This window comes from Egretta garzetta, unplaced genomic scaffold, assembly GCF_000687185.1.
Source record: "Egretta garzetta isolate BGI_Z169 unplaced genomic scaffold, ASM68718v1 scaffold321, whole genome shotgun sequence".
Classification (NCBI taxonomy): Eukaryota; Metazoa; Chordata; class Aves; order Pelecaniformes; family Ardeidae; genus Egretta; species Egretta garzetta.
The window spans coordinates 2,517,438-2,540,402 of NW_009258756.1; the positions used below are offsets into that span (position 1 = coordinate 2,517,438).

At 46.0% G+C, this 22,965-nt stretch overlaps 1 protein-coding gene across 1 annotated transcript in view; it reads right to left on the reverse strand.

The window, feature by feature from the left end:
- Positions 1-20,851, reverse strand: part of PAH (phenylalanine hydroxylase) — a gene marked incomplete at its 5' end in the record, with an annotated part of 34,603 nt that extends 13,752 nt beyond the window's left edge. The window contains 3 exons of the mRNA XM_009649250.2: positions 286-374; positions 8,832-9,015; positions 20,744-20,851. Of these exons, the coding sequence (XP_009647545.2) occupies positions 286-374; positions 8,832-9,015; positions 20,744-20,851 (381 nt within the window). The remainder of the gene's footprint in view (positions 1-285; positions 375-8,831; positions 9,016-20,743) is intronic.
- Between the last annotated feature and the right edge of the window lie 2,114 nt (positions 20,852-22,965).

A 22,965-nucleotide genomic window follows, 5' to 3' on the forward strand; every position in this document is an offset into this window, starting at 1 on the left:
ACCTGGGCAAACCAGAGGTGTCCCTGTGGTGGCTCTGTGCTCTGATGACCTGTATGTCTTTTAAGGTCTCCTGTTATTCTCTCAAATTGAAGCAAGCTTTGGTCTGATTTATTTCATAGTAGGGTCTGGGCTGATTCTAACCCTAGAAATGTGGTACCCTTCTTGTCCTAAATCACTTGAGACTTAGTCTACTAGATTAATCTTAAAGCAGAGCAAATTTAAATGAGAGAAACATCTGTCCCAGTAACTAGAAACATGTTAAAAAAATAAAGCTCTGTTCCTTACAGGATGGTCGGCATCCAATTCTGCTCCATAGCTTAGGATTTGATTGGCAAACCTGTCCAGCTCCTGGATACTTCTTGGGAACCATGGCACTGCAAAACAGAAAAAAAATAGAGACTGGTATGCTTCTTCGTTACTTGGTTTGGGGCCTTCTTCTGGTCTTTCCATCTATTCATCATAAATATAAAGAAACATACGCAAGGGGCTAAATTATTTGGGCAGTAATGGTCTTTCCCTGTAGCAGGAGCAAGAGCAAAGCCTGCAAGCTGTCTTGAATTTGTGGCTGGTTTGCACTGTTGGAAGAATACAGAGCATCAGGAATGTCTAGCCCTTGGTGCAGAGCGGGCTTGTAATGTTTATGATTTTCTGTTGATTATTCTGGTTTCTTGGCTTACCAAAATGTGGGAATTTTTCCAGAGTATCCTTCCTTTCATGGTAGCTAGAATCAGCCATTTCAAAGGAACAGCAAGAAACCCCACAGCAAGAAGGATACAGGATTATGTGACCCTCTGAAAATTTCTTTCTAAGACCTACTTGGTGGTCTCACTTAAGCTAGCATGCTGAAATAAAATGATAAATGGCACCCTAATACCTCAGACTAGCATTGTATTACTGCAGTCATTATACAATAATGTATTCATTTAATTAACATTCTGGGCCTGGTTCTCTATCGCCTTGTAACCCATGTACTATACACACTGCCTACAATGCAGCCAGGATATGAAATGGGACCACGCTGACTACACAGCATATAATGTCCATGTGGCCCTCCACATAAGGTGAAGGGCAAGGAAGAATCCCAGAGCTTTCCAGATGTGGTGTGTTCAGACAGGGGAAAGCTGAAGGCAAGTGTCTTCATGGCAACTACAAGTAGAGGCTCTTTGCAGCTCGTGAGGTACATGGATTAGTCATCCCAGGTCAGACCTCCTTACTAGAGCCACAAGTGTATTCACCCAGTGGTCCAGGCTGTCCCCTGCCACATGTCCCCTTGCCAGCAAGAGGCCTGGCACACACGTGCAGTGGCTGTACCAGGCTGCAGCCCCCTCTTCCATCTCCTTCAGAAGGATCTGGCTGCATACCAAACAAGGGACGTCCTTGTCAGCCACCACTGGGCCTGGCCACCCCAGCCCTCTGAAACACTGAGACAGGGATGCTCGATGGAGGGAGTACAGGGATCGTGGGGCCATTCCTCTCCCTTGCCCTGTCATCACTCTGGGAAGCGCACCTGTAGGTACCACCGCTAGGTACCACTGGCAGCTGGGCACATCCTGGGATCAGCCAGTGCTTCTGGGTTCAGCTTGTTTGGCTTTCCCTTCTGCTGCCCCATTCTTACATTTTTGGCCCTTTGACCCTAGCTGCCTGCCTCTTTTTTTTTCCCCTTCCCTTCCCTTCTGCCTGAGTCAGAGGCTACAGCTGTGCCTAAATTTAAAAGCCTGTGTTGAACTTCTCATAAATACAACTAATTGCTCTTTGAACCCATGTACACATCTGTCTCCAGGAAACTGCAGAACTGAGATCTATTACTTCTTTACATGTGATATGAAAAATTACTCCCTTAAACTTGATTATTTCATTTTGTGTTATTCAGGCCACCTAGGACTTTAAAGCTCCCTGTCTATCATCCACCATCCTGGCTGAGACTTTGCCTGTGTATTTCAGGCACAGAAACCGTGGGCTATCCTTGAGCACTCATATCACTTCCCTCTGCACCACTTCCAGTTCTACCACGTTTTTTCTGAGGAAAGAGCACAAGACCTCCATCTAAGGAAGTACCCCATGCTCGGGCTCTGCAATCACATCTTATATGCTCCCCACACTGAATACAAGTCAACTCCAAAGGTTTGATGGTCCAAACCCAGGGGCTCTGAGCAGTCCCTCTATCAATAAAAAGTTGCAGTTCATTTAGTGACTTTTTTGCACGAATGGGTGTGTCACCTGCTCAATCAGTGCTTGGAAAAAGCTCATTCCCCTGTGGGGCTCTCTGCTCAGCTGGGAGCACTGCCACTCAGCCATACCTCCCCATTTGATTTTGGGCTTTATGCCAAATGAACCTGATCCCCAGCCAGCAGCTGCTGCGCGAGCTCCCTGCAGCGTCTTGCTGATGGGGCTCATCCCAGACCTGGATGGACCACCTACAGGATAAGAGGATCACTGTTTCCAGGACTATTCAGCCTTGCTTTCTGCTGAGCCTAACAACACGGAGGGCACTTGTGGCGCTGGTTTTCTGCAAGGCACCTGCACAGAGGGGCCAGCGCAACAACAGCAGATTTACAGGGCACACTTTGGGCGACTGCAGCTCAGCCCCACACAGAGTGCTCGCTCCCCCTGTCCCACCATCAGCCTGGTTGCATCCAACGTTCCCATTGGGAGCCCTCACATTTGTTCCAGGCAGGACAGGGAAAGCAGGCAGCTGGTGGCCACCAGCCGGGGAAGGTCCTGGGCTGTCGGAGCTCCCCGAGATCCTGCCCAGCACCTCCAGTGCTCCCGGCTGTGCTTCCCCTTCTCCCGCACAGCAGAAGTGGGTTTGGGTGCCCCCCTTTCCGAGCTGCACACCCTTCTTGCTTTGCCCTAAAAAACAGACCTAAACAAGTCACTAGATGGCAGCAACAGTCCCAGGAAGATCTTCCCAAAATGACTTGATTTGCTGGGTGTACCCCTAGCTCTCTAGTTGCTCCAGAAATACTCTCTCACCTTGCGGTTAGCAACCTTCCTGTACCTTGAGTTAAACCGGTCAGAGGTAGAAAAAGGTGTGTTTGAGTCCTAGAAAGGAGTCACTACTCCCTTACGCTGTGTGAAGGGTGAGCACACCCAGCCATCCTGCCCCTGTTTTCTATATGGGCAGCCAGGCACTGGGTTTATCTCGTAGCTCTGCGACTGAGCTGTGTGTGATGGTGGGAGAATCACTTCAGTGTTCTGTGCTTCAGGCTCCCCACTATCAGGTTGGGGTGAGACACACAGGTAAACATTTTGGGATTAGGCACTGGAAAAAAAAAGCTGTCTGGCAGCCCCACAGCAAAGGATTTATCAGTGTTGGAGTGAATAACCGCTATTCTCAGGGACACACCATGAACTGAAGGGTCCAGGCTGCACAGGCAGGTGGGTAGGAGCTGAAGTCTGCAGTGAATTTCAGCAGTGATGTCTTAGGGTTTTGCTGCCCTGAATCAGAAAGGTCTATGTGGGCAGGGTTCAAATCATTGCAACTTCAGGAAGAGGTAAAACGGATATATAATGGTGACTTACTTGCATGAAATGCATTTTATTTTCAAGTTGCCCAAAGTACTTGGTGCAGAGCTCATGATAAACTCTGAGACAGACTGACTGATGTGGTGTCAGTCCCAGGTATGGAGATGGGTGTCTAGTTTTTCCCGTACAGAGGAGCAGCACCTTATCTGTTAGGCATGCAGGCCCTGTAGGTACCTGACCTATTTTCAGCAGATCTCTGCCCTCCACCCAGGTGCCCCCAGACACCAGTGGTAGCTGAGAGAGAGCAGCTCTGAGCTCACAGAGCTGGATGAAAGGGGCAGGCTGTGAAAGGGAAATCCTGAGGACACTTAGTGCTATTTTCCAGCACAGCTGATGTTAAGTCAGGTCCTGGAAAGTCCTGAGCCTTCTCAGCTCTTGAGGAAACAAGAATCAAACGTGCTGGGCACAGCCCCGGGGATGGCACTGCACCAAGTCCATACAGCCCTCATGTCAGGGACGAGCGTGCAAAAAGGGCTACCAGGTCTTCTGCCTGGCTGTAGTGTGCCAGGAGGCGGTCCTGAGCCCTCCCAGGAACTATTTAAAAGATCAAATCAAATTACCCCCTGGCTGAATCTATCCCATTTTTTTTTGTGACAACCTCCTCCAGGCCCATTTGCCAGACTCACTGTCTGTCTGCACGGCCATTAATGAATTGCCAGGGCAAGCTGTTGCAACACTGGGCCTCTGTGAAGGTCTGAGGAGCAAACGTGGGCTGATCAGTAATAAATATTGATTTGTCTGTAAGTGAAACAGCAGCATTTATGGGATCGTGCTGGACACCCAAGTGGTGACCAAATTACCATGGGGTCAAATGCTTAGCAGAATGCTAATAAGCCATTTATATAAGGGACAGCAAAGCAGGGGCAGCGAGGACTTCTGCAGAACTCCTCCATTCGAACCATTGTGAGGAGGGTCAAAGACAGGTCTATGCAATTTATAGCAGTTCGAGGGCCAGGTTTAGCCCTTTTTTAAACAGTCCCAAATGCTTTGGCCAGCCTCAGGGTTTAGCAAACAAGGGCCCTACAGAACCTCAGCCTCCAGCCTGTCTCAGAAATGCAATAAATTGTCTACATTTCCCTAATGCTGCAACAGAATAATATTTAATTCTTTTTATTCATGGGCTCTGAGTGGTCTGCAGATACCCAGCTTGTTTCCAAAAAGAGCCATGAAGAGACGCACTGTGTTTTCACAACAAATCTTCCCATCTCTACAAAGGGCTTTTGGCCCAGTGACTGCTAGCCCATCTCATCTGAAGTTCTAAAGCTACCTTTGGATTTCGAGCATTTTCCTGGACTGCTCTCCAGCTAAAATTACACTGTTGATCCAAACCTGGTATCTGTAACTATTTTGGTGTGTAAATGGGAATCCAACATTACATTTTGCATTTAAGAGAGGAGACCCCCTAAAAACAGTTAGAGTGCTCAAAGAAAAAAAAAAAGCGCTGTTCATTTATACCTTGCCCAATAAAGCTCATACACACGTGTTTAATGTTGAGCTACACAGAAGGGGCAAGGCAAGAAATTTTTTCTAACTGTCTACAGAGCAGTCCCAAGAATGGCACTGTGTGCTTCCTACAGGAAACTGAGTAAAATAGGGTTTTTTTTCTCAAATCATGAACATAAGCAAAGTGAAGCCTTAGCAAAGAAGGGCTGAGAGCATCTTCAGGCAGCAATGAAAGAATCAGTCCCATGGAAGCTCAGACTGCCTTCAGGAGCAAAGCTTCCCAGACTTTACCTGCCAACTGAGAAGAGCGTGACAATGTCCCCATAAACCATATTCCTGATATTTTGCTACCTGGAGGCATATTGCTCTCGTTCCATGCTTTAGGAATAAAATATCACAAAATCACAAAACCAGATTTGCCAGGGTTCTACCCTCGTAGCTGCCTCAGCCCAGAATTTGCCACCCACAGTTCATACCCTAAGTAGGGCTTGTTTGACCTTTCAAAATATGGCTCTTTGGGGATTTCAGTTTGACCAGACCCTCACTACTCATGGGAGAAGTTAAAATTGAAAAAAAAAAAAAAAGAGAAAGGGCAAAACCAAATATCATTCTTCCTCTCTTTCCTTGACAATAAATTGCTCCCACTTTATACTATTTCTGAATTACTGAAACTAACAAACACACACAAGTTATCCTCTCAGACAGAAGGGGATCAAGTCCCTTTTTGCAGCACTGACAGGATAATCTAGCCCAAAAAATCCTTTGATCAACACAGTAACATACAGTGAAATCCTAATCCTACAGCTGACCAAGGGAGTTTTGACTTCTGTGAGGTCAGAATTTCACTCACAAGCCTTTCTTGGCTGATATTTAGAGCTGCATCTCTATCCAAATCTGACCTATGCTTATACACAACTTTATCATTTAATAAAGTTTATTATCAATTTCTTAATAATAATTAAAAAAACAAAAGTAATGGCAAGCCCCGTATCTTTCTTCTGGAAATGACAAAGCCCTCAAAAGGGAACGTCTTTGAATTGATGTGATCATAAATCACCTAATCAACCTTTTGTCCCTTACTCTCATGAATGCAGAGCACTGACTCCAAAGAGTATCTGCCTTCTTCTTTTTCATCTTCAAATGTAATGTCATGGGTAGGATACAAAGGAAACGGTAAAAGGATTACCAGCAGTGATCTCAAGAAGGTATTAATGTCCTTTCATGTTGTTCCTAGGAAGGAAGAGGAAGATCCAGACCTAAAGTATTTAAAGTCTGAAATCCTATTAAAATCACATCTGTTATCTGAAGAGGCATTTAAGTATGTCTCAGACTGGATGCTGGGCAACCACCACTGTACCGAGCAGCCTCAACTCCAGCAAAAATTTCTGAGAATTAGGAGCGTAGACAACTCACAAAATCTTTCGTTCCTTCCCTCCAAAGGCAGGGAAACTGACTTCCCTGAGATTTCTTCCAGGAATAGTTATTCCTGCTACCACCAAAATGGGTGGCAGAGCCTCCCCAGTTCCAACAGTAGGAGTGAAGGGCGTCCATAAGCCCAAAAAGTGGAGAGACAGATGGATGCTGTGGGACTCACATGTAGCTGTGTGAGGGACAGCAGGAAGCAGGGGGGATGGTCACTCCAGGGGACTTTTTCTCCCCTCCCCTTATCTCAGCCCAGAGGTGCAAGGGTCCCGCAAGGATGGGGCTGCAGCAGCCAACAACCAGGGTCCACGAGACCAAAATCAGAAAGTGAATCCAGGTGTGTTCAGAGGGGCATGCCAGCTCAGGAGCACAGGAGGGCAATTCCTCTTCCTGCCCTGTGAGGATGCCACTGCTTCATGCCAGGCTCTTGGCACATCTACTACACCACAGAGTTTGTGCCAGGTTGATTTGTGAGGTCCCAGAGGTATTTGGCAAGAGGGAAGGCACTGCAGGAGCACTTCACTGCCACTTTTTGTTTTGTTATGCTGCCCTTTACCAGCAGTTCCTACCTGAATAAGGAAAACCTGGAAGGCAGCTGGACTTTGTATAAAGGATCCATTGAATAGACAGTTTATAAAGAGTCAGCAAATGAGCAACAGCTGCTTTAATAAATAGTTAATTAATTGCTCACCAGAGCAATAGAATCCTTAAAGCCTATAGTTACACCTAGGTTTTATTTAATCTACTGGAGACACTCCAGAAAAGAGCAAAGACTGGCCACAAGCCCAGAAACCAGGTGCCCTGAGAAGAGAAGGCTGAGATTGGGCAGGATACATCACCAGACACCAAAAAGGCTGGTCTAAAGAGAAAGGGTAGCTTCTGTTCCCGGTGTCAAAGGCAGGCAGGAGGAGACATCATCAGCTCTCAGGGCAGGAAGTGAGACTGGGTCAGAGCAGGGCAGCCCCACAGTGCAGAGCTGTGGAGTCCAGGAAATCTCCATCACTCAGGACCGACAGTGGCTTAGGTAGTCCTGCCTTTTGCCAGGGGACAGACCACTAACCCCTTGCAGGACTTCCATCTCCATCTTCTGATTTAAAATTTTACATCTTTTTTTAAGATGCCCTATCAGAATTGTAACATACTCACCTGTCAGTGCTGGCTCTGTATGGCCTGACTCTGAATGGACTCGCTGTACAAGACAGCAAAGTTTGACTGAGTTCACAGGGTCTGTGTATCACTTAAAAGTCAAAAAAAAGCTTCTTTTCACCCAAGTGCCCCCTGGGAGAATTGTTCAAGATAGGGAAGTCCCCCAGCTGGGACACACAATGCACAGGCATTGTAGATGTCTCCAGGACACCCTTTTGGTGACCTCCCTTGGGACTCCAGGGAGCCATCCTTCCTTAGGAAGGTGAAAGGCAGTCTTCAGAGGGTGACATTTTTCCACAAAATGGCACTGTGAAGGCTTGAGTCTGCTGCGTACTGAACAGGCAGAGATTTATTATGGGAATGGGGTGGGAGCGAAAAGGAGGCAGTTCAAGTCCTGGATTTCTCAGGGGGATTCATCTACCATCTACAAGCCAAGTCCGTGCATGCACCTGCAGATTTTGCTGGAACTGTTTGCCCTTTTAAATTGTGATTGAGTTTATGCAGGTTTTTCGACTCAGGGCAGGCAGTAGCTAGACAGATGTAGTGCACCCACTTGGAGATCCTTCTTGTCTCTCTTCTAAGTTCTCATGTGGGCAGAGAACCCAGGAAAAAGCTAAAAGTGTACAGGCCCTGCAGTGGCTTTCAGTGCTCAGTGTTCCAAAAGCAATGGGATGTAGTCAGAGGTTCAGGGAACATGTCATTGGGCATGATAAGCTAACATATCTGCGTTAAACATGGCAGTTTGGGTCCCACCTGCACCCCTGTTATTCCTTCACACTACAGGTGCATGTCAAGAACAAAAGTTGTCACCCCGCATGACTTACCAAAAGCTGTGTATATAAATGCTGCCTGGTTTAAAATAGGACAGAGACCGGAAGCAGTAAATGAATGTTCCTACAACTTCCTGCACCGTTGCTTGGGGGTTTACAAGTTGAGCCCTTAGCCTGTAACTCCGATCATCCTTTGATCCCTGTTAACTTCTGCAGGTAGTGTAACAAGCTACTGCAACAAGGCTGTCTTTAAGAGACTGTGAGTGCTGCCAACCAATCAGGAAACAGCATAACACTAGATCCCAGGAGACCTAGCCAAAAGCATGGCAAGAGATGGAGCACAGCAGTTTACACTGAGAGAAAATCTTCATATAAAAAATCTTACAACATAGGCAAAATAGGCAGAGTGCGGGAAATGCAGACATACGATCCAAGAGGAACTCCTTTGCTACAGGAAAAAGAAGTCATTTAAGTATGTGATGTAAATATTCCTTGTTGCTATTAGCTTTGCCAGTGTATCCTTACCAGTGTCCTTCTTCTTTGTTCGTGAAAGCTCATGGACTGTTGCTCCAATATCATTTCTCAAGGACTTGATGATCTTGTCCAGCGCCGGGACATTCTTGCCTTCCAAGTTAATGAAGAATTCATACTCATCTTTGTTGAGACGGGAAGGTCGAGACTCAATGTGGGTCAGGTTTATACCTTTTTCCTATGAGAAAGAGAGATTTTGGTCACACAAGGTTTGGGGGAAGAAATATAACATAAAGAGTAGCTAAAATTCATGAGTTAGTCAACAACCCATACTATACAATCCAAATAACTCAAAAGCAGAGACTTGCTTCTGGTGGCCACTGGACTGAGGACTTTCACAACAGGAAGAGAGACAAAAAAGAAGAGTGAGAAGGATGTGGGATTCACTCTTGTGCAGAGCACCAACATAAAGATCATGCACTACATAAACCGTTGAAAAAGGTGGAAGCAGGATACAAGTTTTAGACAGTCTTTGTATTGTAAATGGTGACTCCTGTACTGCAAGTACATAATGGGAGCTTGTCTGGATAGACAAGAACGTTTCCCCAGGATCAACATGGGAAGTAGGTGTTCCACCTGTAGAGAACCCTCTCATGAGAAGCAAATGTTGTATTTATGAGCACCTTGAAAGGAGGTTGGAAAAGCAAGCAGCTGGGCACCCTGTGAGATAAGCTTCTGCCAAGCCACTGCCCAGTCACCTGCAAAGCCACCTGCACAGTTTCCAGGGCTGTGAGCAGGTGTTGGGCAGAGATTCAATGGGAAACATGGGTCTGCACCAAAAAGGTAGCCCAGGTTTGTGCAAAAAAAACCCATGGGTGTTTTAAATCACAGAATCACAAAATCATAAAACTGCAGAGTCACTAAGATTGGATGGGGCCTCTGGAGATCGTCTAGTCTGACAGTCTGTGGAGGCAGGGTCCACTAGAGCAGATTGCTCAGAACCGTGTCCAGTTGGGTTTTAAGTATCTCCACAGATGGAGACTTCACAACCTCTCTGGGAAACCTGCTCCAGAGTCTGATCACTCTCACAGCAAAGAATTCTTTTCTTTAGCAGGGAAATTCAAATTCCATCTCACCAAATATCTGACAAGCAGCAGTGCCTCCTAGCTCTGAAGAAAGGGATCACTGGCAACTATAGTCCTGATGACTATGACCAGTGGGTACCTGACCTCAGCCATACCACCATGTCAATGTGTAAAGTGACAAGTAGCAAAAAATCCTATTTTTCCAGTCACTTAAACACGAGTTCAGGAAAATCTTCCTCAGTTTAGCTGAATTCAAATGTTTTCAAATGTTTTTCCTGAGCAGTGTAATTTGAATATGGAAATATTACCCTTTTTTTTTTTTCTCTTTTTTTTCAGAAAAACCTTTTAAACACATCTCAGTTGGTGCTGACTTTAGCACCTGACCTTCCTGTCAGGCTCACACTGGAGCCGCAGCCATGGCACGCCGAGGCCAGGTCTGGGCTTCTGTCCCCTGGGAGGAATAGACAAACCCCTGGAGGAAATTTGGGCCCGAAGATCAACCACAGAAGAGTCAGAGGAGCTGACACATGATGTTCAGCAGCCCTGGCGAAGCTGATGGTTTGCTGCATTCAGGCTTAACAAGACCCCAAAGTACATGGGGTGAAACGATGGCCCCACTGGTGTCAGCGTCAAATCCCCGGCTGCAGTGGGGTCAGGATTTTATCCATGAAAAAACACTGTGAGGATCTACTTGTGACCTACAGGGAAGAAAGAGGGAAGCTTTTTTTCCTGTACCTCCCTCTTGTTTGAGCTTCTCAAGCCCTTTAAGGTTTTCTTTGCTCCTCTCAGTGCTTGCACAGCACAGGGGGGCATCTGGCCATCAGTGGCAAAGGCCTCATTCACTCCACCACAAAAGGCAGTTTATTACTTGCTAGGAAACAGCATGCATGTCATTCCTCTGTTTCCTGAGTGTCACACGCTACAGATGAACTTAAATTGTTTGGCTAGATACCAATACAATAAGTTGAAAAGGTCAAAAGTGCATTTGCCAACTGCTGCTCTCGAGAGATGCTGTCCTCGCGGGGCTGTCTGGGGGAGAGAATGGCCGCCACTGTCCTGGGCCCCGAGGACAATTTGTTTTAGGCCTCCAAATCCCCATTTCACAGACAGACCGCACATTGTACCCCCCGCTTGGTGAGGCGCAGGGAAGTGGGGGTGGCCCAGAGCTGGAAGTTCAGACGACTCCGGGCTGGAAAGCTTTTGGCAGGGAGCAGGCGCAGAGGCCTGCCGGCCCCTTCACCATGGCCATGCTGTGGAGAAGCGTGCAGCAGTGTGGGCCTGGCACCCCAAGCCCAGGGCCGTTCGGCTGCTCTGTGGAGCCACGCTCAGAGGTGGAGAGCGGGTGTAAAACCTCCCCCTGTGCAAAGGCTCGCCTCAGGCACACTGAGCTGCTGCTTTACTTTCGCCTTGCACTGATGTGTCCGGGTGTTGTATTCTGTCTCTGTAGATTCACAGAGGAACGAGGTCCCAGACTCTGTCTGGGCTTTCTACGTCTTGCAGAAGCTGTGATAACATGGATATCGCTTCAGTGGCCGTTATCCCCCGCTTCCCTCCCTCCCACAAAAGTTCATCCCTGCCTCAGCATCCCTCCCCTGGAGATAGCGGAGCTGTTCAAGAGATCACACAGGTACCTGAACTAATCCTTTTTCCTATGGCCAGGTGACTTTTCTGCTGCACCAGCTCTCCAGTGTGGCTCAGCGAGCAGCTGCACAAACAGCGGTGCCCACAAAATGGAGGGAATGATGCAGGGGTTGGGAATGAATAGACAAGCTGTGGCGTGGGCACAAGGCATGCTTAAGGCAGCAGGAGCATCAATCCTCCCAAAGCATTGCCACAACCTAAGAGAATGGGAAAAAGAAAAAAAAAAGAAGATGGGGAGGAAGGAGCTCGTGGAGAGAGTCACCTCTTTTCTTACACCTGGGATAAGCAAAACAGCTTCCCGCAGAGCGTGAAGGCAGTTTTCTGTTTATTTGAGGGGTGCCTGCAGCTCAGCAATGTGCAGAGCCAACCCGTTACCTCCTTGTGCCAAGGCTTCAGGACCTCACGGCAGAGAAGCTGAAGGGAGAACCCTTCTGGTCATTGCTTTCAAAGCAAGAATTCAGCAGCGTATGTCCAACTCCCTGAACTGGCGCTCCTGAAGAAACATGCTCTCATACACTGTGCCTTGCTACTAAGTCCCTGATTTCAAAATATTTGTAATGGCTCTATTACTAGAGTGGCTTTACAAATCTCAATTTCATTCTAGTCCAACTACTCCATCTAGTGTTTAATCTTCATAGTTTCACATTGTTCAAAACTTTTTTGTACCCTCAGTATTGCCAAACTTTGCAAGTGCATCAGATTTCTCACAGTAGTGGATGCTTTAATTTAAAGCCCCAGTTTCTGGTTACCTGAGAAAGGAGAATGGGGGCATTTTTTTGTTGGTTGTTTATTTTGACCAGTTTTCAATCTCTCTTTTTTTTTTTAATTAGATCTTGAAATCTTGGTAATGCATGCCTTCAAAAGACAGCTAATAAAAATTCTGTACTTATTTTATGGGACTTCATGATTTATGAGCTACTTTTTGTTGATGGAATCTAACTGGTTTTGGAAGATCTGGGCTGTCACATGTTTGAGACTGGATTCACACCCAAACTATTGACATTGATCTCTTTCCTATTTCAGAGCTGGTAGGAATCAGGTAAGCCCATGGCTTGAGATTAGACGTGACTTTGCTGAATTTTCCCCATCATTCATTGCAGCTGCAAAAGCTTGCAGCAGGTTGGTGCTTCCCTACTTCTCCTCAGGTTTATGACCAGCATAGAGGCTGTGTCTCTCCTACATGGACACATCTTATCATAAAACCACGTACCTGCTGGAGTGCTTCTGTGTTGGTAGAGGAGGGGTAGCTGTACACCTATTTCAAAGCAGTGTACTAGTCCACCTCTAATATACTTTTTAGCAAGTATTAACAATTCAGAACAGATTTTGCCTTGAGGACTGAGGGTAGCATTAGGTGTAACATCTAATGGAGATCACAGGGGTAGGGTACAGTATTGCCAGATCCCTTGAAGTTAACAGAAGGCATTCCAAATTTCTTGCCTTTTTTCTTAAAACTTCCACTCCTGGGGGTGAAAGTTCTTGGCTTTCATTATTTGGATATTCAAGTTAACTGTATCTCTATCACTCCCCATTAGAGAAAGAAGTCTCAAGATGTTCTCAGAGCTCAAAAATCAAGTTAGAACTAAGTCCATTTTGTGTAAATCATGATTTTTGAATGGGATTAGTGATACAGATATCAATTTACAACAGAGGCAATACTGGACACAGCAGGAGATTGCCCATCTCCCTGTCTGCCTTACCCCACAGTGCTGGATCGCAGACTTGGCTTCCTCTCAGAAGCCATGATGCAGCTCCAGACCCTTCCCCAGGTTATTCCAGTTATGTCATCCTGACCAAGAATCTCCCATGCTGCAGCTGCCCCACACCAGTGGGATCAAACCAGCCTGATGTTACGCTACATCGGCAGTCTTGCAGAGGTCACTGCCAAGGGAATTTAGTCCCACTCTCAGAGAGTTTAATGGCCTGATCACTGAAAAGAAAAGTTGTGTTTTCATAGCTACATGGGGAAGCTTTCAGTGGGGATGGATACTTTCTGGGAATGTTTTGTGCTACTGCTTCCCATAACATTCATATGTCCTTCTGTTTACACATTACTAAATGCTCCTGTATATGGTTGCTAAAACTAAGTACAGCTGTGGAATCCATCTGCAGCTTGTTTTCATGACTGTTGTCATTAAGTAAGTTTGGCTTCATCAGGAGACTACACATTGTTACCAGATGAAGAACCGTCGACAGTGCTATGGGGTGGCACTAATTCAGTGACAACTTGGATGAAATCTCCCAAACCAAGGATCTACTTGCACGTCCCTGGTACAAAAAAAGTGACATGAGCTTTTAACCCTTGTCACAGGCTACTTCAGGGCTTCCTGAAGAGGACACTTTCAGAAGCATAAATAGAAATTCAGTGCCTAATTTTCACAGAAGATCAGGGGAGTTAGGAAGTTACAGCGATGCCTTCAGCCATGGTTTCCCAAAGTGAAGGCAAAGGCAGCTGTCTGGTTCAGCTTTACTGTCCCAGGGCCTGTTTCTCAGCTGAAGACAGTGCTTTCCCATCTTCTCCTTCACATCTGCTAGGACATTCCTCACATGACAAGCTCACAGAGGCAAACGGACCCAGAAGCGGCCCTGGAGCAGCCCCTGGTGTCCATCACTCCGCACTTCTTCTCCAACCCTAAGGTTTGGTATGAGGCATTCGGCACAGTCTAGCCACAAAACACGTGAAGTGGGACAAACCAAAAAGCATATGTGACAGCATGTGGCACAGTATAAACACCTAGCGAGAGGGCGGTCATCTATCTAAACTCATGTTGGTTTACTTGGTTGGTTACTCATGTGGTGTGGTTGATACGCCAGAAGGCCGGGATGTCATCCAAAGAGACCTGGACAAGCTGGAGAAGTGGGCCCATGTGAACCTCATGAGGTTTAACAAGTCCAAGTGCAAGATCATGCACCTGGGTTGGGGTAACCCCTGGTATCAAAACAGGCTGGGGGAAGAAAGGATCGAGAGCAACCCTGCTGAGAGGGACTTGGGGGTACTGAAGGATGAAAAGCTGGACATGAGCCAACAATGGGCACTGGCAGCCCAGAAGGCCAACCCTATCCTGGGCTGCATCAGGAGAAGCGTGGCCAGCAGGTTGAGGGAGGTGATTCTGCCCCCCTACTCTGCTCTGGTGAGACCTCACCTGGAGCACTGCATCCAGCTCTGGAGCCTTCAGCACAAGAAGGACATGGAACTGTTGGAGCAGGTCCAGAGGAGGGCTACAAAAAAGATCCAAGGGCTGGAGCACCTCTCCTATCAGGACAGGCTGAGAGAGTTGGGCTTGTTCAGCATGGAGAAGAGAAGGCTGCGGGGAGACCTGATTGCGGCCTTTCAGTACTTAAAGGGAGCCTATAGGAAAGATGGGGAAAATCTTTTTAGTAGCGACAGCTGTGACAGGATGAGGGGTAATGGTTTTAAACTGAAACAGGGTAGGTTTAGACTGGATATAAGGAAGAAATTCTTTACAATGAGGGTAGTGAAACACTGGAACGGGTTGACCAGCGAGGTGGTGGAGGCCCCATCCCTAGAAACATTCAAGACCAGGTTGGACGGGGCTCTGAGCAACCTGATCTGGTTAGCAGTGTCCCTGCTCACTGCAGGGGGGTTGGGCTAGATGACCTCTCGGGGTCCCTTCCAACCCAAAACATTCTATGATTCTATGATTCTACTAGATCAAGGAGTCCTGCTCTCCTGGCCCTGTAAAGAGGAGAGCTCAGACCAAGGACAGGGATTTGAAGCAGCCAGTTCAGATGTAATAAAATGATTGCAGCTGTGCATATGCATAATGCGGTGAAAAAACAAGTCTTTTGGGAGAGTCATGACTGGCCTGTTCACCTATCACTGAGGACACCTCCAACACACCCCCTGGCCAAAGTGACTGCTTGCTTCTCCTGATTTGGAAACAACCCAAAACACTGCAGAGCCAATACCTTCCCAAGGGACAAAGAGATAACAGTCACTTTGGACTTTCTGCTGGATAAAGTAAGCTCCTAAACAGAAAAAGAGCACGGTCAGCTTTACTTGCTCTGAAAGCGCAGGGTCTCATTTAGTGCAGCCCGTTACTCTCATCCAGTCCTCCCACGGAGCAGTAACTTACTCCGGGAGCAGGAGTACTACTCGTTGCAAATCAGCGGGGCGGCTTTGGAGCGAGAGCCCTACCCACTGTAAGTAACACCACTGATGGCGGGACCTTGTACTGAAGTCCTGCTCTGTGTTTGGGAAGGTCACATCAGTGAAGAGAAGATGGAAGTCTCCTCTCCTAGAATGGGTTGAGCAAACTTGTAATATATTCCAGCCCAATGTTTGCCACATACTACAGCTGATATGTCTTCTACTACTTGTATGTCCATCAGGGAAAAAACTTTGGAGGAGATTAATGTATTCATGAATTCATGAATTCAAGTATTCATTAAAAACTTCAATTAAAAGTGAGGGCAATCCTTTTTTGCATACTGAAATGTTTAGTTCTGATATTTTTAAATGATTAATTTAACTTTGGAAATTCCAGTCTTTGAGGGGGTACAACTTTATATTTTTCACTTTTTTCTTTCAGAATGGACTTTGTTGTTGTTTAAAAAAGTTATCTCAATATGAATAGGCTTTTATCACTACAGAGAAAAGAAAAACATTCCCATCAAGTGTAACATTTGATTTAACCCAAAATGCTGTTTTGCTTTTTCAGTCTTGATAAGAAACCTGGAAGATTTGTCTTTTTCTGACCTGAATTTGTACGCTATAGCTTTTTGATTTGTCCAGTGAATCAAAAAAGAAACATAACTGCACAATAATTATTCTGTCTTCCTGATTTTAAGCATGATATTTCACTTATGTGTGATGTTCTGTTTCAGACTAAGGTATTAATATTTGAGTTTTGGCTTCCTAGCGATCATCTTCTGTAATAGCATGAGACAAATAAACAGCATATGGCTCCAGCAAGCAGTGCCTTAGTGTACAGCGTGTCCTGTTAAAATGAAGTTGGTGTAAAGACTCTGCTGGTGGGTTTGTGCTGTCTTTATGGCCAACCGCAAGCCTGCAATGAGGACAGAGGTGTTGCACCAGCAGAACCCATAAGGAAGCTGTATGTGCACTAGGACAGATAAAGATTGTGGATAAATGGCTTTTTCAGTGCAAAACAATTGTGTTTGATAAGCAGAAAGTGAATCTTTACCACATCCCAACATACACACAGAGCAGCTAGTGTGGAAGCAAAGTGGATTCAGTTTTAACAATCTGCTTATTCCTGGGTATCACTGAGCTGCTGTTACATTACAGCATGTGTCAGAGGGCAAGTCTGGCCCAGCAGACATTGCCTCTCCACAGGGAAGGTGGAGAAGGGACTGCAGGGACTCTACTGTCAACAGTGGCATAGGGCACCCTGGGTGCAGAGCAGTCCAGGAGGAGCAGATTCACACAGCCAGGCAAGGATTTGCAAAAGAGAGGGAAGACAAGAGACGAGGGACAGAAGAGCTTAGGAGCCTGCTGAGGTCTGGTGTTTGGGAGGGTCTTCCTGAGTGCTGCTTATTTTTGTGTCTGAGACTAGGAAAGGACTCTCCTCCCACCCATAGTGGATGTTGAACCCTTCCACAGATGTGGTCTGGGCTTGTGTTTAAAGACAGAAATGCTTTTAGCTTAAAAACCCATATAGTATTTCTTTAATTATGTACCTGCCCTTCTGAGAGTCCAGCCCTTCCTCCATACAAACTGCTTGCTCTTTTTGGACATTGTGCATTGGTCCAGCACCGAAACACATTAGATAGAATATGAATCAAGAGTAAACATAAGAAAAAAGTGGATATAATCAAGTATATTTTGGACATAAAGCCAGCAGACAGAAGGAGCTGAGTACATAGAGAAGATTCCTCAGAAAAAAACCTTCAAGCTACGTAGGAAAAACTACAGTTTTCACTGTAGCCATATACTTGTGTGCAACTGGGATCTGAACAGAAGACAAGAGTTTGTGTCTTTGAGAAAAAAAACAAACATGAGAGCATGCAGAACTATCAACTGCATGAGCAACCCTGAGGGATGTTTGAGTAGGACAGACATTAATATTTCCCCAAAACACATTGAAATTCTCTTAAACTTGGTGTCTCAGTTACTGGATGTAATTCTGTGCCACAAGCCCTCTCTCTGTAGCCATTGGCCTTGTGCCTTCACCCACCTGGATATGAGGTTCCCCCACCTTCAGTCCATTTGGCTCACAATGGGGGCTTACCCAGTTCATCTGGGCTGCATTTGGACACTGCTTCCTTCCCTGGGAGGTTTGCCTCCTGGGCAAGCACAGATTATGTCGGGACTGGGGAGTAGGAGTGGTGCTTGATTTGCCATCAGTCCTGGACCTCCTGTTATCCAGGTGCAGGGCCAGGCTGGAGCACAGCGCAGCTCCCTTTGGGCTCTTGCTCTGTGTGGAGATCAAGCTGTCATGGGGGGCTAATGCCTGGCCAAGTTTCACCCCAGTACTGAAGCAGAACTTGGGCAGGATGCGAATCTGGGAGTGAGGAGCTGCTCCTGCATCCCAGGCAGGGACACAAGAGTGACTGAACAGCCCACCCAAAGTAACACAGATTTTTTCCTCCAGGTCTTAAAGGAGAGGATGAACCTCCCCAAGTCCACACAGACACTTCCTTTACAGGTGCTGATGGCACCACGAGATCTCTCCTTTCTTTAGGTATTCCGTCTGTTCCCTGTGTCTCAGTCTGGATATTGCTTCCATGCTTTCTTCCCTGTCTCGAGAAAGGATTTATTTTCAAGACTCATATTTACAGCTCTCTTAATCCTCCTCCTTCCCTCTTCATGTCCCAGAGTGGTTTTATAAATTGGCTAGAGAAGAGGCAAAATCCTCAAAGCCGGTGCTGGAGGCACTGTCCTTTAATCACTCCCAAGCGTGAGCTGGGAGGAGGAGAGGGTTGAGCTGCGTCCTCCGCCTGCATTCCCACGCGCAAGTGTCCAGAGAGACCCCATCAGCCTGGGCAGTCCCCAGCCCCAGCAAGGGCCAGAGGGGATCTGAACACACCACGCATGGCCATCAGCATGAGCGGCTGTGCAAGTTCTGGCCCTCTGCAGGGGCCAAGTGGCTGCAGCACCATGTCCGCTCTGGGAAACAGTCTGATCATATTTTGTGGCTTTTGTGCTTTCCTTTTTCCTACTTCATGTGGTTGTGTGAGGCAGAAACAGCCAGAGCAGCCATCCCCACATCTCCTCCTTGTGCAACCCCTCTGAGACAAATCCGCCGTGTTTTCCCAGGCCAGCACTAAGCCATCAACAGAAACCCTCAGGACAAGGCGAGGGGTCTCCCTGCCCAGAGGAGCCCACCAACAGAGGGTCCAGACCAACTCCTGCATCTAACCTGCACTTCACAGTTGATTTTATCAAGCAGGGTAGGGGTAGAAGAGGAAAAAACCCTCTTGAAGTCTTCCTCCTTGTCCCCACCCTTCATCTGTGTATCACCACCTTCCCCGTCTCTGCTGCAGATGTCTCCAAGCACAAAGTCTGCGTCTCTTGAGGCACCGTGATTGTGGCCTGGGTGGGAAAGGGTGGAGGGTTGTCTCAGCTGTGCATGCCTGTGAGTCTTATGCAGCTGTACACAGGGAAAGGTCCTTTGCATTGAGTTAGAACAGCCCAAGGGCTGCTCTGGTTTACACACCCCAGCGCTCATGCATTAATTCATGACAGCCCTGAGAAGCTGAAGCTGCAGGTCGGGCTTGTACCATTAAATCCCTTCCCTCCAGCCCTACCACACTGCCAAAAGCATGGAAAACTGGCATAAGAACTCCTATTGCCCAGTCTCTTGTCAAACCTTGGTGCTGGAGGAGACTGCAAGCTTGCACAGAAAGAATCGGCCTTATCAGGATGGGAAACCACCACAGTGAGGATATCTTTACTGAGCCCCATCCCCTCTGGTTGCTGTCAGGGTCACTTGAGAAAACTATGATGCAGCCAGTCTAGTTTAGGTACCTGCTTTGGGGCAAGAAAAGTCATATGCAAGGAGTGGCTATTTCTCTCCTTCTTATACTAGCTCCCCTGCAGATTTTCCTTTAAGGCTGATAGCAATTTGGTTAGTAGACAGCAATGCATTTAACAAGAGAATATCAACAGGCCTCCTTAGTTCACCTACAGACATGCACGCTGACAACATATGGACATTTTGCAGGACTGTATTACAATGGTCAGATTTAGACTAGCTCTGCTGCCGTTGGTATGAATTTCCCTTCATCTTAATGAATCAAATATGTCCTATAACTCACAATTATTTTTCATTTGTACTAATACCACACAAACCTTTCATTCCCTAGTCAATTCAGTTTATGAATGGAAAGTATGCAGGCCACAACTTTTTACAATGTTCTATAGAAAGAGCTGCTTTCAGGCACGACTATTACATGATGATGTTCTTAAAAAAAAAAAAAAGTCACAAAACCAATATAACAGTGTATTTGCTTGGAGCACAGAGTACACAGCTGTGTGTGTTGCAACACAGCCATCCTGAATTGCAAGGATTTTGTGCTTTTTAAACAGCATCCATGACATCTGGGAAATATTTCTGGAAGAATAAATAGGATGTCCTGAAAGGTAAATGGCTCCTCGTTTCCCCCAAAGCTTTCCAAATCAGTCAGTACAAGCTGCTGAGTTCATTTGGAGTGAACAAAGTGCAAAATGCTGACATTTTTGTTCTGTTTTGTAGGTACTGTCTACTCCCTCTGTAGAAGTACCAACAGTGGGAGATGATGGGCTTATTTATATCAGATTTACTGAGGTAAACAGGGGCTAAGAGGATGGTAGCTGTCCCCAGTAGAAATACTTCATGCAACATGTGCACTATGAGTCACATGGCTCACATTCAGGTTATATTTGCCTGTCTACACATATATATATGTGTACATATGCATATACATACTCAGACGTCAACCTCAGATTATGGCCCAATTCACTTCTACCTCTTACTCAAGCAGTTACAGTGGAATATCTCCTTCTTAAATGAAGAAAATGCATTTTTTCCACATTCATATCAGTTAAAAGTAGAGGGTTTAATTTAAAAGTTTGAACTCAAATTTTAATTTTAAAAGGCCACCTCTGCTCCAGGACTTTAAGTGATTTTAACCCCAGAAAAGAACCGCATGCTGGTTTCCCCCATTATGGCAATGAAATGGAATTACAAACACGATCACAAATACCCTGAGCAAATGTCGCTGCAATGCAAAAATGTAAAGACCTAGCCAGGTCTTCTGAAGGAAAATATTTACCTCAAATGTGCGCAGAACTTTAGCCAGTGCCCCAACTTCTTCCTTCAGAGAGAAAATCAAAGAAATCACACCAGTTTTATTTGAGGATTCTTCAATGTACATAGATTCCTGAAAGAAAAGAAAAGAAAAGAAACCAAAAAAGATGTACCATCACCCTAGGAATCAGCTTTGCTTTGCTCCATTTCCCTTTTGCGTGGCATCAGCAATGTAAAGAGGGTATAAAGTTCCTTTTAGTGGGGATCAAGGCCACTGTTGCTGCCAGAAGTAGAGCAGCTCTGGGGCTGCTCTGATTTATGATGGTGCAGACACAAATCCCTTCTTTTGAACTAGGGCCCATGTGGAAGTGAGGTAGTCAAAAAGGACATGAAAATAGCCTAAGGTCATCTCTGCCTTACTTCACCTCTCAAGTGTATCAAGCTCAGGGATGGCTGGAAACATTACTGCACATCGGTTTCAGCTACAGTGCAAAGACCTTCCCCTCAGGCTTTCTTTTCATTAACGCTTAGGATTGAGCAGAGCAGTGTAGATGAGCCCTGTGCTCTACATTTCGCTTCAGTTCTGCTTGTACCTTCCAGGTAGCTCCAGGAGAGGTGGTATTCATGAGAGGGATATGGAAGATGTTTTAAAAACAAAATAACAGCAACAAACAAAAGAAAGGGAAAAATGTTGGCACAAAGGTTTAGATCTTCCCTAAATCCCACAGTGACTAAAGACTTAGTTAGGGCAAGATGTGTTTTCATTTATGTTTGTTCCCTTCCTTTTACTGATTTTCTGCTCTGCAAATTCCAGAATGCAATTTCCAGTATTCCCAAGCAAGGAGAATGCTTAATTTAATTATTTCCATGGTTCTCATTACCAGAATGTCTTAGTATATCTCAGTACATGTGTTTCTTTTCACAGAACCCCTGTTAAGTAGGGAAGAGCTATTTCACCACTTCAGAAACAGGAAACTGAGTCCTCGAGTGGGGCCAGATTTTAAAAATTATCTGGGTACCTGACATGGCAGGTAAGTGCCTGCTGAGATTTCCAGAATAGCTTAATTTTTCTGATGTCAGAATAAATTTGATGTACAACCATTACAAACTTTTGGAATTCACATTAATGCCTTATTTCTTGGGGGGTTTTTAACATCTACTGGCCTTGGGCAAATTGCCCCTGGTTGGTATTTCAAAGATCACGCCAGACATCTGCAACACAGATGGATTCTGATGCAATAAGTCCTGGGCCAAAACTTGACTCAAGATATCCATTCCATTCTTCTTTATGACGATCTGTATTTTCAGTCAGAGCCTGTCCTCATTATAGCTGTTGTTTAATTTAACATATAAATCAGAGTATAAAGAGTCTCAGTTCCCAAATATTGTCCTTAGAAGACAGTCTTTGTAGCAGACAAATTAATAATCAAATCCAGCTGCCCTGAAGCCATAAAGCTCTTGGTGGGACTACATTTTCTGAGGCAGCGTTACAAGGAACTGCCTTCTTTTGTAAAGTAAATAATTGCTGATTCTTCAGGCTGTCTCTGAGGCTGCTGTTAACCTGAGAATTCATTGCCAGAGACTGGCAACAGATTTTTCTATCTGGTTTTATTTCCAGAGGTTGCAAAGGTTATCCAAACATTTTCCACCTTTACGGGGAACCTTTAGTGGGACCTATAGTAGAAATACTGGTTTTATGCACCAGAGGGAAGATTGTCACCTGTTCAACTGTGACACTTCCCGCAGCATCTCTGTGTCTCCTGGGTCCTCACCCAGCCAGGGAGCCAGCCCAGCTCTTACATGGTGGGGACTGAGAGGAAAAGCCGTCAGGAGGGATGTGGCAGCTGGCTAATGAAACCCATTCACACCTGAAGCAACCACAAGGGAAAGCAATGACAGGAGTCTGTCAAAAGGCAAACCAAATGTCAGTGGTCCAGAAATTTTATGATAGTTGGTGCAACCAAAAGCGTCATCTGAAATGCTGTCCATGCATTGCTTTGCCCTCCTGTTTTACCACCACCACAACCAAAACTGATCTTAAGAACAGAACTGTGCTGCACCAGTGTCTGCCCGATGGACTGAGAATTTGGGTTTCATGGTCTGCACTGGAACATTTTTGAAAGCCATGCAGTTACATATTTAAAATATTCATGTCAAGGCATGCAGCGAAGACCAATTTCTATGGCAGGCTGACTTGAATCTGTGTGACCAAGGAAGAACTTGTGGTTTGGATACCTGCAGGGGATA